At 43.4% G+C, this 14772-nt stretch overlaps 1 protein-coding gene across 2 annotated transcripts in view; it reads left to right on the forward strand.

Annotated features, from left to right (window-relative positions):
- The window catches only part of CDH4 (cadherin 4), a 463214-nt gene that overhangs the window by 418459 nt on the left and 29983 nt on the right, over positions 1-14772 (forward strand). For both annotated transcript variants that reach the window (XM_056354017.1, XM_056354018.1), the window contains one exon: positions 976-1113. In XM_056354017.1, coding sequence (XP_056209992.1) covers positions 976-1113 — 138 coding nt within the window. The remainder of the gene's footprint in view (positions 1-975; positions 1114-14772) is intronic.

The raw sequence follows: 14772 nt of genomic DNA on the forward strand, positions 1-14772 counted from the left end.
TAATCCTTGAGGAACGGGGCGTAAGGTTCAGCTGTGCCCTGGGTCACGCTGGGGCTGCATCCCCCTGGTTCTCCGTGCCGGGAGTGTGTTCCGTGCGCCCTGCGTATGGCACATGGAGACACCCACAGCGAATTCTGCAGAGCCAAATGAAAAGTTATTGTTGAGGCCAGTTTTAAAGACGAGGAGGCTTTTCTCAGTGCAGGCAGATATTCCTAAGTAAAGAAGAATCCCAAGGAGATGTACGCACCTGCAAGGTCAGATGCCCTCTCCTATTTTACTCAGGTTTATTTTCCAGTTGCAATGACATACAGCGTCTTTTAGAAGAACTTTAATGTAGGATTTTTATGGCTGGCTCTGTGAGGCTTTTTCTTCAAGAGCCGTGTTGTTTGGGGTGCCCGGGAATTTAAATCAGTTCCACTGAACTTCTGTTTATTGCATTGAATATTTTTTTTTCATACTGGACTTAAATTCTCCTTTTTTACCAAGATTGTGTTAAGGATTGAAACATGGAGAGTATTTTAAGTATCAAAATGCTTTGTGGGCATGGAACTGTGTGAGCAGAATGAGCTGGAGAGACGCCAGGCAATGTTGCTGTCAGTTTGGGGGATATAATGTTATTCGTGATGTTTTCAATGAAAACACATTAACAAAATTTTTACTGGTTTTCAGAAGACAGAAATTAATGTTGCCGAAAATGCTTTAAAATTAACAAAAATGTCTATTTCAACCAAGGAATCTTGGCCATAGGATTTTTATTTTCCCATGAAACAGGTGATATCCACCAATCTATGCAAAAATCCCTACAAAAACACGATAGATAATTTTATCCGTCCTTTTTTGCTAACATTTTGAATCCAATTAACTTCTTCAGTCTACTTAAGAATTGCGCTTGCATACAGAAAATAAACCAAGGTGTTTTACAGGATGCATTTTTCTTTCTCATGTTTTTCCTTTCCGATTTTTTTTTTCTTCCAGAAAGTTCAGCAGTATATAGTCATTGTTCAAGCCACGGATATGGAAGGAAATCTGAACTATGGTCTCTCAAACACGGCAACAGCGATCATTACGGTGACAGATGTGAATGACAACCCACCCGAATTCACTACCAGCACTGTAAGTATCAATACATCAGCACAGTGATGCATGGACACACAACGTGTTTGTAATTCATGGATGTTTATATCCGTCGTCTTTCTTAGCTGGTTTGGCAGACAGGAGGAACTTGATAGATAACCGTGGAATAAAGACTTTCGTGGGGGGGGAAAGGAGGAAAAACGGGGAAAAGGCAAAGAGGAATGATTCATGAACCAGCAACACTATTTGGCGACCAATTTCACTGAGGTGCTGAAGGAGCTGATCTAATGTGGCAAACAGACTATGTCTGATTGCACCAAAGAGGATACAGTTGTTTCACAGCAATTGGCTGTAGACATATCAGAGTTATTATTGCTTATGAGTGAAATCCTGAGCACTAAGAGATATTTTGTGTTTAGTAGCTGGGCTATGATTTCAAGGAAGCAGTAAATACTCTAAATGGTAACAAGTATCCAGTAAAATTTGTATTTCACTGATAGCTCTAACAGATGTATTTGTGTGTGCTGGCAGTAAACGTGTGGACATTCTTCAGTACATCTGGTTTTAATCAGTTAAAGATCTTTCTCATATTAGCACAGTATTTCTCTATTCTGTTCTTACGTGCTCGAAGTTGCTATTACTGGGGGACAAGGGGAGAAATAAAGAGATGGCAAATTACAAATTTTTTAGAGCTGGTTAAGGTAATAATGAAGAGTTGGAAGGTGCAATGATGGGGTCTGGTTCTTTCTGGCCTTCTTTTCTATAGAGCACCTGAAATGTGTGTAGTAATTTTAGAAACCACAGAGCCGTACAAAGGTCTACATGCTAATAAATGAGAAATCATGGTGTATCCACTGTCCATACTCATATGAGTGTCAACAAGGAGCAGTAAGTGATGGATCTTAAACTGATACCAAATTTTTACAAACACGGAAAGTCTTAACTGCATTGTACTCAAGTCACTTTGGGGAATGTTTTTATTATTGATATTATTCTGAATTTTCATTCCACCTTAAAGGGTCTGCAGATATTTATTAATGTAGTACCAAAGGTTCCCCTTAGTTATACCCTTACAAACCACAAATACGTAGCAGAACTCAAGGAAGTCATGCTGAGCCCAACTGATGCCACCGCAGACCCAGATCGGCTCCATAGCTGGCATGGAGCCATGGGTCCATCCTTCCCATCGCCACCAGGCCCCGGGCTCACGGCTGTGATGTGCTCAGCTCCTGAGCAGTGCCAGCGTTTTCTGTTGAAGGGACTTGGACCTAGACTCTTGGAAAAAGGCAGGCACTGAATTCCTCCTGTGTCAGATGAAAACAGGCACCTGAGGTGTTTTCAGATCTGGGTGCCAACCTGCAGCGTGTTGCTGCCCCAGCAAATGCAGGGTGGGTTTAACAGCAGCACATGTCCCAGTGAATACACTGAGCTTGGTAGTGTACAGTTGTCGTTAAATATCTCCTTGAGGGGGATACATACGGTTGCAAAGAGCCGTAAAAATCTGATACAAGTCTTGGGCCATGTGGTTCTTTCTCCTGCCAGCATGGGATTGTCCTGTCTTGAAAATTTTCTAGCAGCTGGTCTGCAGAGCTTTGTGTCTCTCTGGCCACGGGACTTCTCACCACAGCAGTGCGTGTGCCCCAACTTGCTAGTGTTTGGGTGGGGGGACGGGGACACGGGACCTCATTCTGCCAGGTAAATACTTCTTTAACCTCCGTTTGTGTGAAAAAGGAATGACATCTAGTGGCCACCTCATTTAAGCACAGATTGTTGCAGATGACCCGGGTTCCTGGGCCTTGTCTCCAGATGCAGGCTGGAGGTGATGCTTCGGGTAGCGGCGTGAGCCATGGCAGGGTTCGTTACACATGCACATCGGTGCCTTCCGGAGGGCAGCATCCCTCTGTGGTATAGTTTAATGGCTTTCCAGAACACTTTCCAAAGCTGAATCTGATGGAAGGTGAGATAATGGAAATGTGCTTTCAGGTAAGTTCAGAGTATTTAATGTCTCGGGGTGTGTTAGACCTAGAAGGAATAAAAGCCATCAAGAGCATTTCCTATAGAATTGCGTTAAATGGGATAGAAAATGCTACTCTTCGTCTGAGCAGTATTGGTGTGTACCGTTATTTCTCTGATTTCAATCACTGAAGAAAGGGTTTTGCAAGGGCCAAAGGGCTTTGCACAGTAGTACGTGGGACTTCATAAAGATTTGAAAACCAGGGGTGTTTTACAATATTTTCCAAATCTGCAGAAACAAACAGCTTTGATATACTCCCAGGTATAGTCAGGATGAATTTCACACGAGTATGAAAGTTTGATATGGTTTTTCCCTGACTGATGGAGACAACAGCATCAGACTGATCAGTCTCTTTAAACCTGAGCTGAATCTCCTTGCTGTCCTTAAGTAGTCTGATCTGCATTTTAACACCTCTAAAAAATAGCAAAAAAATCTCTTTCCAGGAAATCTATAGCTCCTCAGAGAGTAAGAAAGCTCATGGTCTCTTTTAAGACTGGTAACTGTTTGGAGAGATACAGTATACTTTTATTTTAAATACTTCTGTATTGAGATGCTGTTGTAAAAACAAAATAGGCCGAATAACTGAAACTGTGGTTTGCTGTTGGAAAGCTGCCAGATGAAAGGAACTCAAGGAACTGTGCTCAGCACAGACACATACAAAGGCCCACCCTATAGCGCTCCTAAATTACCTGTCATTCAGCCAGGGTGTTTTTAGACTTAATCGTTTCTGGATAAGAATGTAGCTCAGGAGGACACTGCACCATGCTGGTGTCACAGCTCATATATTCAGCAGCAGGAATTAATGTTACTGTGTAAAATTTAACAGTGGGATGGGAGAGAAGAGAACAGCCACCGCGATGGTCAGGAGAGTCAGGTCACAGCCGTAGCTGAGCACGCCGTGCAGGGGGTGAAGGGGCTGAGTGCATGGACCATGTGGAAGTTCAGACACAGGCACACAAGTGCCCAAATGACATGTCCACAGGGGTGACGACCTGCGGGAGGTGTGTCGGTTACAGACATCCAGAAGACCAGATGGGCTGTGATCGAAATAGCGTGCTAGATGAGAACTGGAAAAGGAGCAATAAAATCACATAGAAAATTCTTAAATTTACAAAATTAAGGTACTCCAGTAAAAGTCCAGAATGATTGTTTGCCACATGAGAACAGATCAGTGTGGTTTTCGTACCCTTCAGCACATCGCCCAAAAGGCTGGGGGAAGGTCCTGCACAACAGCAGGGGAAGGAGAAGCTCCACCTTATACAAAGGATTCTAAAATTATAGGGGGGGGTGAAATCACAGTCTTTATGTGAAACAATTTTGAACTTAAGTCCGCTGTTACTCTTAAGTCCGTCAGCAGGAGTCATGACCAGTCCTGGTGGTCATGACCAGGGTACCCCTATGGAACTGCAAGGCGCTGGGGCGCAGCGAGGATGAGGTGACCTCCTCTAGTCCTTTCCAGCTCTTGTTTTTTGTGATGGTGAATGTTTTCTTGATCTGTGACGCTGTCTGGCTGTGCTGAGAAGCATCAGAGAGCAGCTAACAGTGAGGAAATGTCTCATAAGAGACCGGCCTGGAGTGGGAAGCAATCAGATCTGCGCCAGAAGAGTGGAGCATCCTGTGAAATGCCGTAAACATCACAGGCAGCTATTTTGGGCAATTCTAATGATTTAGTGCAGGACCGTGACCCAGGGAACGCTCTTCTAGCTAGCTAAGGGACTTCAGCCTGCTCTTTGTGTTGTGTTCTTCATGTGACATTGTTGCTCGCAAAAATAAATGGAGAGGCAATCCTTCTCCCTGCTGAAGAGCAGAGGTGCACATGCTAGGCGCGCAGAGGCAATGCCACCTCCGCAGTGTGCCCGACCAGCCCGTGCCCACAGGCTCTGGGTCAGATGCCTTGGAAAAGGATAGTTTAATCCCCCGTGCTCAAGTTTTCCACAGTCCTTAGAGAGTGAGTAGCGGTGCTGGTTCATTTTCATGGCATTTTTGGTGGGTTTTCCATCTGCCAAATCAACTGCTGGTGTAGAATCCTGACACTTGAACTGGACTGTTACAAAGGGTTTATAGGGAGTTTTACTGGGAAACTGGTTCCATTATTGTTACAAGATCAAGGTACTGGTATCAGTGTGCCCTCCGTTATCCAGAGTCTCTGTAACTCATAACAGGGTTATGTCCTCTGACATGTCTTAATTATGTGGAAACGCCTCAGCCTCCCTGCAAACATTTATCTCGTGTACAGGCGAGTTGTGGGTTTTTTCTGTACTAATATAGATCTGTAGCTGAGCCTCTGGCCAGATGCTCACCCCCGCTAAACAGGGGGTGCAATGAAATTAGTGTTGTTATTTCAGAGATTAAAAGCCAGCTAAGACAGAACAATGCTGGATAGTCTCAAGTGAGGTTTTATGTAAGGTGGAAGCATCTATTTTGCTCACGGAAGGAATGTCTGTAATTCTGGTGGAATCTTTAACTCCTATCAGGCAGAATGCCCTTTTCAGTCTGACCTGTGATACTGTTAATAGCCATCCAAGGGTTTCCACTTTATCTAAGGAAATGCATAATCAGAGGGGAGGAGAAGTTAAAGAAATCCATGCCTACACTTGACTCGTACAAAGTCTATTTTTATCGTATTCAATCAGGAACAATCAGGCGCAGAGAGGAGACGCAGATGAATTTGCATGATCAGACTTCTGTGTCTTAAATGTTAATTAAAAGTTATTTTAAATTTGCCTACTGTGCAGAACTTGTTTTTATAGTAGCCTGTGTAAGGGAAATATTATTTCACAGGGCTGAAGTGCTCATGATTAGTTGAGCTTGTGGATTCTTGGGAAAACCTGCCTGGCAATCAACCTCTACTTTAAAAAAAAAAAAAAAAAATGAAAGAAAAGAAAAAAAGAAACTGGGCTATTCAAGTTCTTTAAGCTCCTGAGCCTTAGGAGGTCTTATTTAAAGCTACTTTAAAATTTGCCCTTTGGCACTGCTTTGAGAATCTCTTCTTCCGAGGCTGAATCCAGTGGAGCATGTTTTAAAGAGGCAGCTCGAGGACCACATCCCCTTCCCGCTGCGCTGCCTCGCTGGCTAATCCCAGCACTGACTCCCATTAGGAACAGCTCCAAAGGTTTAGTACCCGACTCTCGGGCACGGGCGGGCGCTTCCCAGCTTCCAGCGCCCAGGTAGTGGTGGCTCTCGGCCTGGGAAAGGCAGGATGCTCAGAGGCTGCCGGTGAACTCGGAGCAGAGCACCTGGGACGGAATAGTGGTGCATAGAGAGATGCTCATATTCAAGCAGAAGGGGCTGTGTTGCAGGGTAGGGTTAATCAGGTTACAAAATGGATTTGGCTGATCAGTGATCAGTGGAGGGGCAAGTACCTGTTGCAGGTACGTTGGGAAAAGCAGTTCTTGCCATTTTTAACTGGGCTATTTAATTAATAGTGTCAGATCAGACTCATCTCTGGCTGCTGCAGTAACAGTGAGTTAGTAACTTGGCTGGTACTGGACTGAATCGGTCGGCGTTGAAATCCACAGAGTGAAGAGCTCAGCACTTCATGAGCAAAATGAGAGTGAGAGACCCAAGTTAAAAGGGCTATTTGTTTTTGGCACTCCACTGCCAAAAACATCTGACCTTTGTCTGTGCAGGTATTCTGGTTCCTCAGAGTACTGTGGAAAATGCTAATGAGCCCACTCTGAGAAATGCTTGGAAATTTGAAAGGGAAGCAGGCTCTCCATGCAGCACTGCCATGCTAGCATTGTCCTTTACTGTAAATAGTTCTTCCTTCTCCCGTTTTGATTTTTCCTTTCCATTTTATTTCCCATGTCCACCCTGATGTACTAGGGCGCATCATTTTGTGAAGTTAAACAAGCCAAGATCCTCCAACTCCTTTTTATGTTACAGCTTTCCATTCTGCTGGTTATCTTGCTAACCCTGCTGTGCTCCAGGCTCTGCTCAGATTTCTTTTTTCTGACCTAATTTGTATATAGTAATCCAGATGAGATTTTTCAGTGTCTTCAACAAGAGCACTAATATTTCCTAGGATCAAATTTGCCTTTTTCACAGCCGTGGCATAGCGCTCACTTAGTCCTCCTGCTCTGTGAACTTGCCAATATTCTGGAAAAACAAACAAGCATAAGCCAGAATTTTATTCCTTGTTCTGTGTGCATTTGTTCTCATGTTAATTGTTTGTTTGAGGACAAAATATAGCTGTGCATCAACCAATGCAAGAGCAATGCTGTCCAGAGCTGCAGAAATAGCTGATGTGAGCTGCAAAATGTGATTTTTTTTGCAAGTGGCAAAGCTTGGGGTGGATGATTCACCTGGTCTCCAGCCCCCCAAGTTGAATCCTGCTGAGCTCTGGTTTTAAGAGTGAGTTAATAATAGCAAAGTAGCAGAGAAAACCCTCAGCTTTTCCTTCCGACTGAAAGGTACTGAGTTCCACATGACTGTGATGTATGATCTCAATAGGTCTAGTTTGGAGAAACAATATTTAATGGTGGTAGGAAACCAAAATGGGAAACCAAGTCAGCCTGCCAGTGGTTTGGGGTTTCCTAAGCACATTTATAGCCAGATGTATCCAGAAGCATTCAGCACATGTGAGCATTATGAGAAGTCCCTTACATGCATGCTCGTGTTTTACGAATTAATCTTACACTGTGCAGGGAGAGCCCAGCAGGAACGGGGTTTCAGTGGGATTTCCTGCAGGCATACGAATGGAGCAGGATGTCTACCAAGGGTTTCCTAGAAAGAGGTCTTACCACACTGACCCAGGAAGACCCAGTGGAAGTGGGTGGCTAAATATCACCCAGGGCTCGGGCATGTGTCCAAATCTGGAAAGGACCAAGGGCTTGAATCTTGAGCACCATGTACCTGATGTGCCAGCATACAGACTAGAGCTGTGGATGTGGTTGCCCATTCAGATCTCACAGTCCCCACCATTACATCTGCACCATTCAGAAAGTCTACAATAACATTTTAATAGAGATTAGCCTGGATGCTGCAGTATTTAAAATCATCAGCGTTATGCCCATGGTGTAATTCCGAGGCAGTTGTCACAAGAGGCAGAAATCAAGTTGAACAGTGCAGGTCAGAGCTGGCAAAGGGAAAGACCTAATACCATGGTGAGAAAATTTACAGGACTGCATTGTTCTACAGCTGAAAACAAACCCTGGAGTCCTGGAGTTCTGTACAGTCCTGCAGACGGGCTTTATCGTTAAAAATCAATTGTGCTTTCACGGAAAATCCCAGGTGGCTGTGTTCGCTTGCAGTTTTCCAATCAAAATGAAGCTCAGCCGAACTATGCAGTAAAGCTTGGGCTGCTACAGAGCTGTCGTTGTCTAACTGAAATAAATTATTATATTCAAGTGAAGCTAATATGCCCAGTAGCATTTGGGTACATGAGCATCTACCTAATTCTCTGTGCATTTCAATTAAACATGTAGTCGATGAAGTCTTAAAAACTACAACTCAGTGTAGTTTTCCTAAATACGAACTCAGGGTTTATAAATTGAAGTGGGATTTCTGCCTTTCATCGCAGGTCCTGATGAAAACCTTTGTCATGAACAAACAAACAAACACAGACTAAGGACGTTAGGCCAAGAGGTAGCAGTAGCAAACTGAGAGAGCACAAGCAGAAGCAATATTCTTTCTTTCCATCCTGTCTTGCCCAGGATTCTGCATGCTAATGCTGGGGACGTTGCTGCTGCAGACACGTAGGTTAGCTCTGGTTGGGAGAGCGTTTATGGCTTCGTAGAAATTATTTCCATCTTGACGTGCCTTTTGAATCAAATAACCTTTGGAGGTGGATCCCTACCTAAATGCAAAACCTGTTCATCAGAGCTTAGGAAGTGTGATGCCTGCACAGTTTGATTCTGGTAAGGAAAGAGTGAGATCCCCAACTCAGGGAGCAGATTTTTTGTGTGAGCAGTGCGGCTCCTCCCAGGCACAGCATCTTTAAGGGCTTAGAGGCCCTTCCAGTGCAATGCGATGGAAAACAGGGCACGTTTCGTACTCTCTTGGGGATACTCAACTTTTGCTCTTTATTTTATCACCTCTTTCATCTAAAATGAAAGATATTTCTCAGTCTATAAGAAAACAATAATTCCTCATGTCTTAATGAAAAGAGCATCAGCCCCTTCTGTGATTTCTGTCAGGTCTTCATTCCAGTGCAGGAGATGACAGAAAGGATGAAATACCTTCGAGACTACTTAGTGTAGTCTGCAAGATGAATAGATAGATACAAAGATGTATATGTACAAATACGCAAATATAGATATGCGTGTAGCCAGATTCAAAGCATAGATAGATACTGATATAAGGCAAACAGTCATTAATAATATCCAAGTCTCTACTCCCAGATAAATTGTGGTTTATATGAATTATTCCATTACAGTGTGTGGGTATATGTGCATTGAGATAAAAAAATGTGGTCTCCTTCATAGAAGTCTCTTACTAATAGACCCCATTAATCAAAACGTAAATTTACAGTGGCTTTTGTTTTGTTTATTTCCCTTCAGTACATTCATTTTCAAATTATCACCAAATTAATCATGTACAGTGCTTTAAACCAACTGCCGTTTGGTGCAACAGTTCTGGTTCTTCTCCATTACACTGAGCATTAGTTATTAAGGCACAGTTCAAGGCTCTGTTTAGCCTGATTCTGTCCTGAACCTAATTGGAATCAGCCAGATTCTTCCTTGTAAATGGGTCAGTCACACAGAAAAAACATCAAATGTAATCTTGAGATTGGGAAAGAAAAAAAAAAAAAGAGAATATAATTTTATTTCTCTTCATTGATACCTGCCTGGTGGTTAAAAGAAGGATTAAAATGAGGTCATTAAACTTTCCTTGGAGACAAAACCCAGACCTCAGTGGTAATATGATTAATCAAATATAAAAGTGAAAGTACCCCGAATGTATAACTCATTTTTATAAAATATCTAATTACTGAAATGTCGTCTGCTGCAGAAAAAGAAGGGGGGGAAATTAATTGCAATAACAATTCAAGAAGATAAAGTTTTTCTGAATTAGGTCTACACAAGAAGCTAAATTGAGTTGATTAAGTAATTTTGGTTTCAGGAACACCCTTGATGGAAGTTAGTAGTAATGAATTTTTCAGACCTCGGAGTTTAAAATTGCCAAAGACCAGTGATTTTAAAAAAGGGAACGATGGTTTCATTACAGATTTCAATTTTCTGTCACCAAAAAAAAAAAATAATAATAATAATAGAGGAACATAAAAAAATATTCTATTGGGCTTTCTCAGATAGGACACATGTACTGCTTGGTGTAAAGTCAAGTGTAATACAACTTTCTCTCTCGGTGCTAGAGAGTGCAACCTCAGCCGGTCAGAGCTGCAGCCCCACAGGGGGTCGAGCCCACGGAGCTGCTCATGCCCCCCTCCTCAGCACGTAAGCGGTTGCAGTCCAGGAGTAACAGGCCAACCTCTGCCTGCGTACCTCGTGCACATACACCCACCTGGAATGTACAGCACAATGCTCTGCTCTCTCTACAGTGCTTTCAGGTAGCTGTCATTAACAGGGCTGAGCGGCATGTCCGTATCCGTCATCAGCGTTGTAGTGATACATAATAATTTGTTTTGACGTTTGATTTTCTAGCCTGCTGTTTTCCTGGGTTGTGCAGTTAATATTAGCAAAACGCAGATGATACCTGTACGCTGGCAAGACTGCCCCTGCATGCACGCGGTGTGACAGCACCGACGGCTGTCGCTTGCCGTAACCCGTTTGTCCTGAGCCGGTTCACTGGCAACATCTGGCAACGCTGTATGTCCTGGTGCAATGTCTCATTTAGCAGGGACTTCTGTCCTCCTCTTCCTCCTTCCCTCGTTAATGTGTATGGGATCTGAGGGAGAAGCCATAGACCACATCCCAGGGCGATGCCTTCCCTAGTGCTGTGGGGGAATTGCCCAGGAGAAGGAGGTGCTGGGACGCGTGGGAGGTGGGACGCAGCCAGCTGTTCTGGACAAAGTGTCCATAGGCAAAGGGAACTTCTGCAGAGAAATGCCCTTCCTGCTCTGTGATGGAAATCACTGTGGTCTCCCCCGCCTGAGAGGTGTGTGTGGATTAGACACCATTCCCATCATCTCTGGTGTGTCGGTCAAGCTAAAATTTCAAGGAGAAACCAGATATTCATGCTCCTATATCCCACGTATCTACCCACACCAGCATTTCTTGTCTAATATTTATCTACCTTTAGCATTTCTCTCAAATCTGAATGATTTCTTCTAGACTGTGTGCCTCTGTCTGCTTTTGGATATTAAATATTAAATATCCATATTCTCCTCCTGAGCCCAGACGCAGCCTTGGAGGGCCCAATTCAATTGCCTGGATGCAGACACCCTGCACCATCCAGGAGGTCCCTGGACAGGCAAGGGCATCCGTGCAGCCCTGGCAGGTATGTCTCCACGTCTGCCAGATGTCCCACGCAAATACCCATTTGCAGTGGATTATTTCATTATCTTAAAAGTACACAGCGTCTCAGGCACTGATGCAAGGCTGAGAAGTTTAAACACATTTGTAACTCAGTTATTGCGAGGCACTGAAATAAATCCCCTTCTGAAGTTAGCTAACTTCCTTGGGTCGGCAGGTTTTTAATTCTTCAGTATTCTGTTGCCTTAAAAACAGTTGCTTCCAAGGGATGTCATGTTAAGAGGATATATATCTGGAATTTCATTAAGCACATTTCACTTATGAAATCTTCAGTGACACGCTGGGGGGAGAGAGGAAAAAAAAAAAAGGGGAGATTTAGCAAAGGATTTGGTAGTGCTGTGAGTTTCCTCTTATCAAATATTTCTAACTGTCCAGGATGTCTTAACGCTTCCCAATTGTAGAAGAAAGGGTCAGAACACAGAGAACAGCCAGAGTTAAAATCAGAGGACAGTTAAAAGGTTTCACATAGATTTTTTTGAGAGTGGTAGAGTTTTTCAAACTGTTCAGCTTCATGTAGTAACATGCTTTAATTACCAAAAAAAAAATAACAGAGAAGAAATGATAACGTTTTCCTTCCTAAATTTACAAGTATATAGTGACTCTCTCTTTCGTGTGACCCAGCATCCTCCCACTGCTCGCTGCATCTCTCTGCTACATGCGCTTTGGCTTTCCCGTTGTAAACACAGGTTCAGCAAGAAGCCTCTTCCTCATGGCAAGGCTGATGAATTACACAACATTTAATTTAATTTAGTCTTCATTCTCTGCTCTGAATTACTGTAAGCAGACGGGCATGCATTTTTCTGTGTTGCCAGATTTTGATCTAGTTGAAGATGTCCCTGCTCCTTTAAAGGTCCTTTCCAACCCAAGCTATTCTGTGATTCTATGATTTTAGGGACTCTGTCCAAAGGTGGGCTCGGAGGAGCAGGTTTCCTCTGCTTGCTTCAGGGCAGGGCTGCAGCCGAACAGTCTGAGTTTGTCTGCAAAGCAGATGGGCTGTTCAGCAACCCCTGCAAGGCAGGGATGCCTCCCCCACTCCTCATTCCCTCCTCAGAGAAACCACAGCACAGAGGAGCAGGTGGGGGCACACAAACCCTGTGGGTGCAAGCTCTCCCCCCACCAACAAGCATCGCCATTACATTTTATGCAGCAGTAAGGACATAAAAATTTAGCCATGGTGGCACCAGCTCAGAAAATCACATCTTCAGACCACAGTAGCAGCACTTTTAGAATAAAACATAGGCTTCAGTGCCTTTCTCCTACAAGGATGCTCTGTCCAGTGAGGAACCCTGATTATAACCAGACCTTGCAGGTTTTCTACAGCCTGATTGTGGTGTTCAGATCAAGTCAGAAAAAAAAAAAATCCCCATTTGCTAATTCTGAGACTAATCTGAAAACAACAGAGATTTCAGTTGCAGTGAAGAGGAGGTTTGAGCAGGAGTCAGCGTGCAGACTGACTGAGCTGTGCTACTCAAGGAAGTTCTTAAAACCTTCAGTACCAGGATTATTATAGTGCACGTAAAAAATTCAGTTTCAGTAATCTTAAAATTCTCCCTTTCCCAAATATCTGTCTCCAGATCCCAAAGGCACACGAGTGTAGTGGAATGAAGCTGGGCTAATGAGCAATGATAATACACAACTGTGGGCTGGCTTCAGGGGCGGTGGGTTGGCTGATGTAGCTAAGGTGCAGGTGTGGCTGGTTAAGTTAAGTGGTTGAGAGCAAATGAAGAAGGAGCAGCCGAGGAAGAAGCAGAGAGAGGATGCATGCCCTGGGTGAGGAGAGACCAGGAGAAGGCAGTAGAGGGACTGGTGTGAAGAGTGTGTTGGTATGTGGTGGTAAAAAACCTTGTTGCAGCCTGATAGTTTGGAGAGTGCTGTGACAGATGAGCAGCTTTTATATGCCTTAAAATCTAAAAAAAATAAACAAAAACTCATTATTAGGAGTGGGCAGTTAATCAGAAAATCCTAAATGAGACTTACCAGCTTAAGGCCCTTCTTTATGAAACTGTATTCCAGGTGCCTGAAATGAAACATCCTCTTCTATACAAGTTTTATGAAGAAGTACAGTCAGACCTGTGAAGTATATCTTGCTTGCATAGGAGCTGAACTCTGTCACACAGTTCATGTAAATCAGGAAAAACACGTTTTCAAAGTTTTGTTCAAAACAGTATGGGTTTTTTGCTACTTTGCAGTGTGAAGGAGAAAGAAATGTGAAGTTTAACATGCCACCAAATGAATGAATTCTGTCCTCTTTTAAGGAAGAGGGTTATTTTAGAGCATAAGGGGACATGGCACAGCCTGTGCGTTGGAAATCTGTCCTCCTGCTGCTTTGGCAGTTTGAGGTCACCATATCCGAACCACTGCTGGCCTTTGGGGATGGTGGAGCTTCACAATTGGTTGTTCTTTTGGCCTTTTTTTTTTTTGTTTGTTTTTTTCCTCAGCCGGAGCTGATGTGGTGTAGAGCGGTGCTGGCAATGCAGCTCACCCCAGCACGCGGTGCTGCCAGCCTTCCTGCCCAGGAGCTTTTCCATCTGGGGAGCTCAGCGGGGATCACAGGGCTACATGGCAATGCACTGGGGAGATCAATAGACTAATCCTGGCTGCCCTAATGGGTTTATCAAGTAACACAGGAATTAATTATGTTCTCAGGACCCAACACAGGCAGTGGAGGGCAGGACACAGCTCCATCCCCAGTTCTACAGCTGCCTTGGGAGACATGAGCAAGTCACTTCGCCTTGGGTTCTGCAGCTGAAGGGAAGCATAGGGCTGTCAACCACTGTAAAGCAATGATGTATCTGTGCAAAAATGTATTATTATATGAATGTATATATATAATTATTTTTTTTACGAAAATGAAGCTTTGTAGGCAGTTCCAGCTGTTTTAAAATCTATGCCTCTATTTAACAGATAGAATTACTAATTACACCTGACAATCAAATAGTCTGCGGAAGGGTATCAGCTACCTTTTCCTGCTGTTCATTCTGTAGGCAAAAAACAAAGGTATGTTAGACAAGAGAGCAAATGAAATGTTCAAAGGATTCTTGTCTAAAACTGGAAAATAAAAGGCTGTGCTATCAGATCAGAATTTTAACATATACTGTTTCCACTGGCTCCTGACATAAAATCTTTTATTGTTGAGTATAACCATTGTTAAAGGTCACTGTTGCAAAGGCTACATCATTTAGACGAGATGAGATCCCATTTTGGATAAATACACAATTTTAGCTCCTAACAAGGAGATAGTATCAGGATTTG

This window comes from Falco biarmicus, chromosome 10 (assembly GCF_023638135.1).
Source record: "Falco biarmicus isolate bFalBia1 chromosome 10, bFalBia1.pri, whole genome shotgun sequence".
Classification (NCBI taxonomy): Eukaryota; Metazoa; Chordata; class Aves; order Falconiformes; family Falconidae; genus Falco; species Falco biarmicus.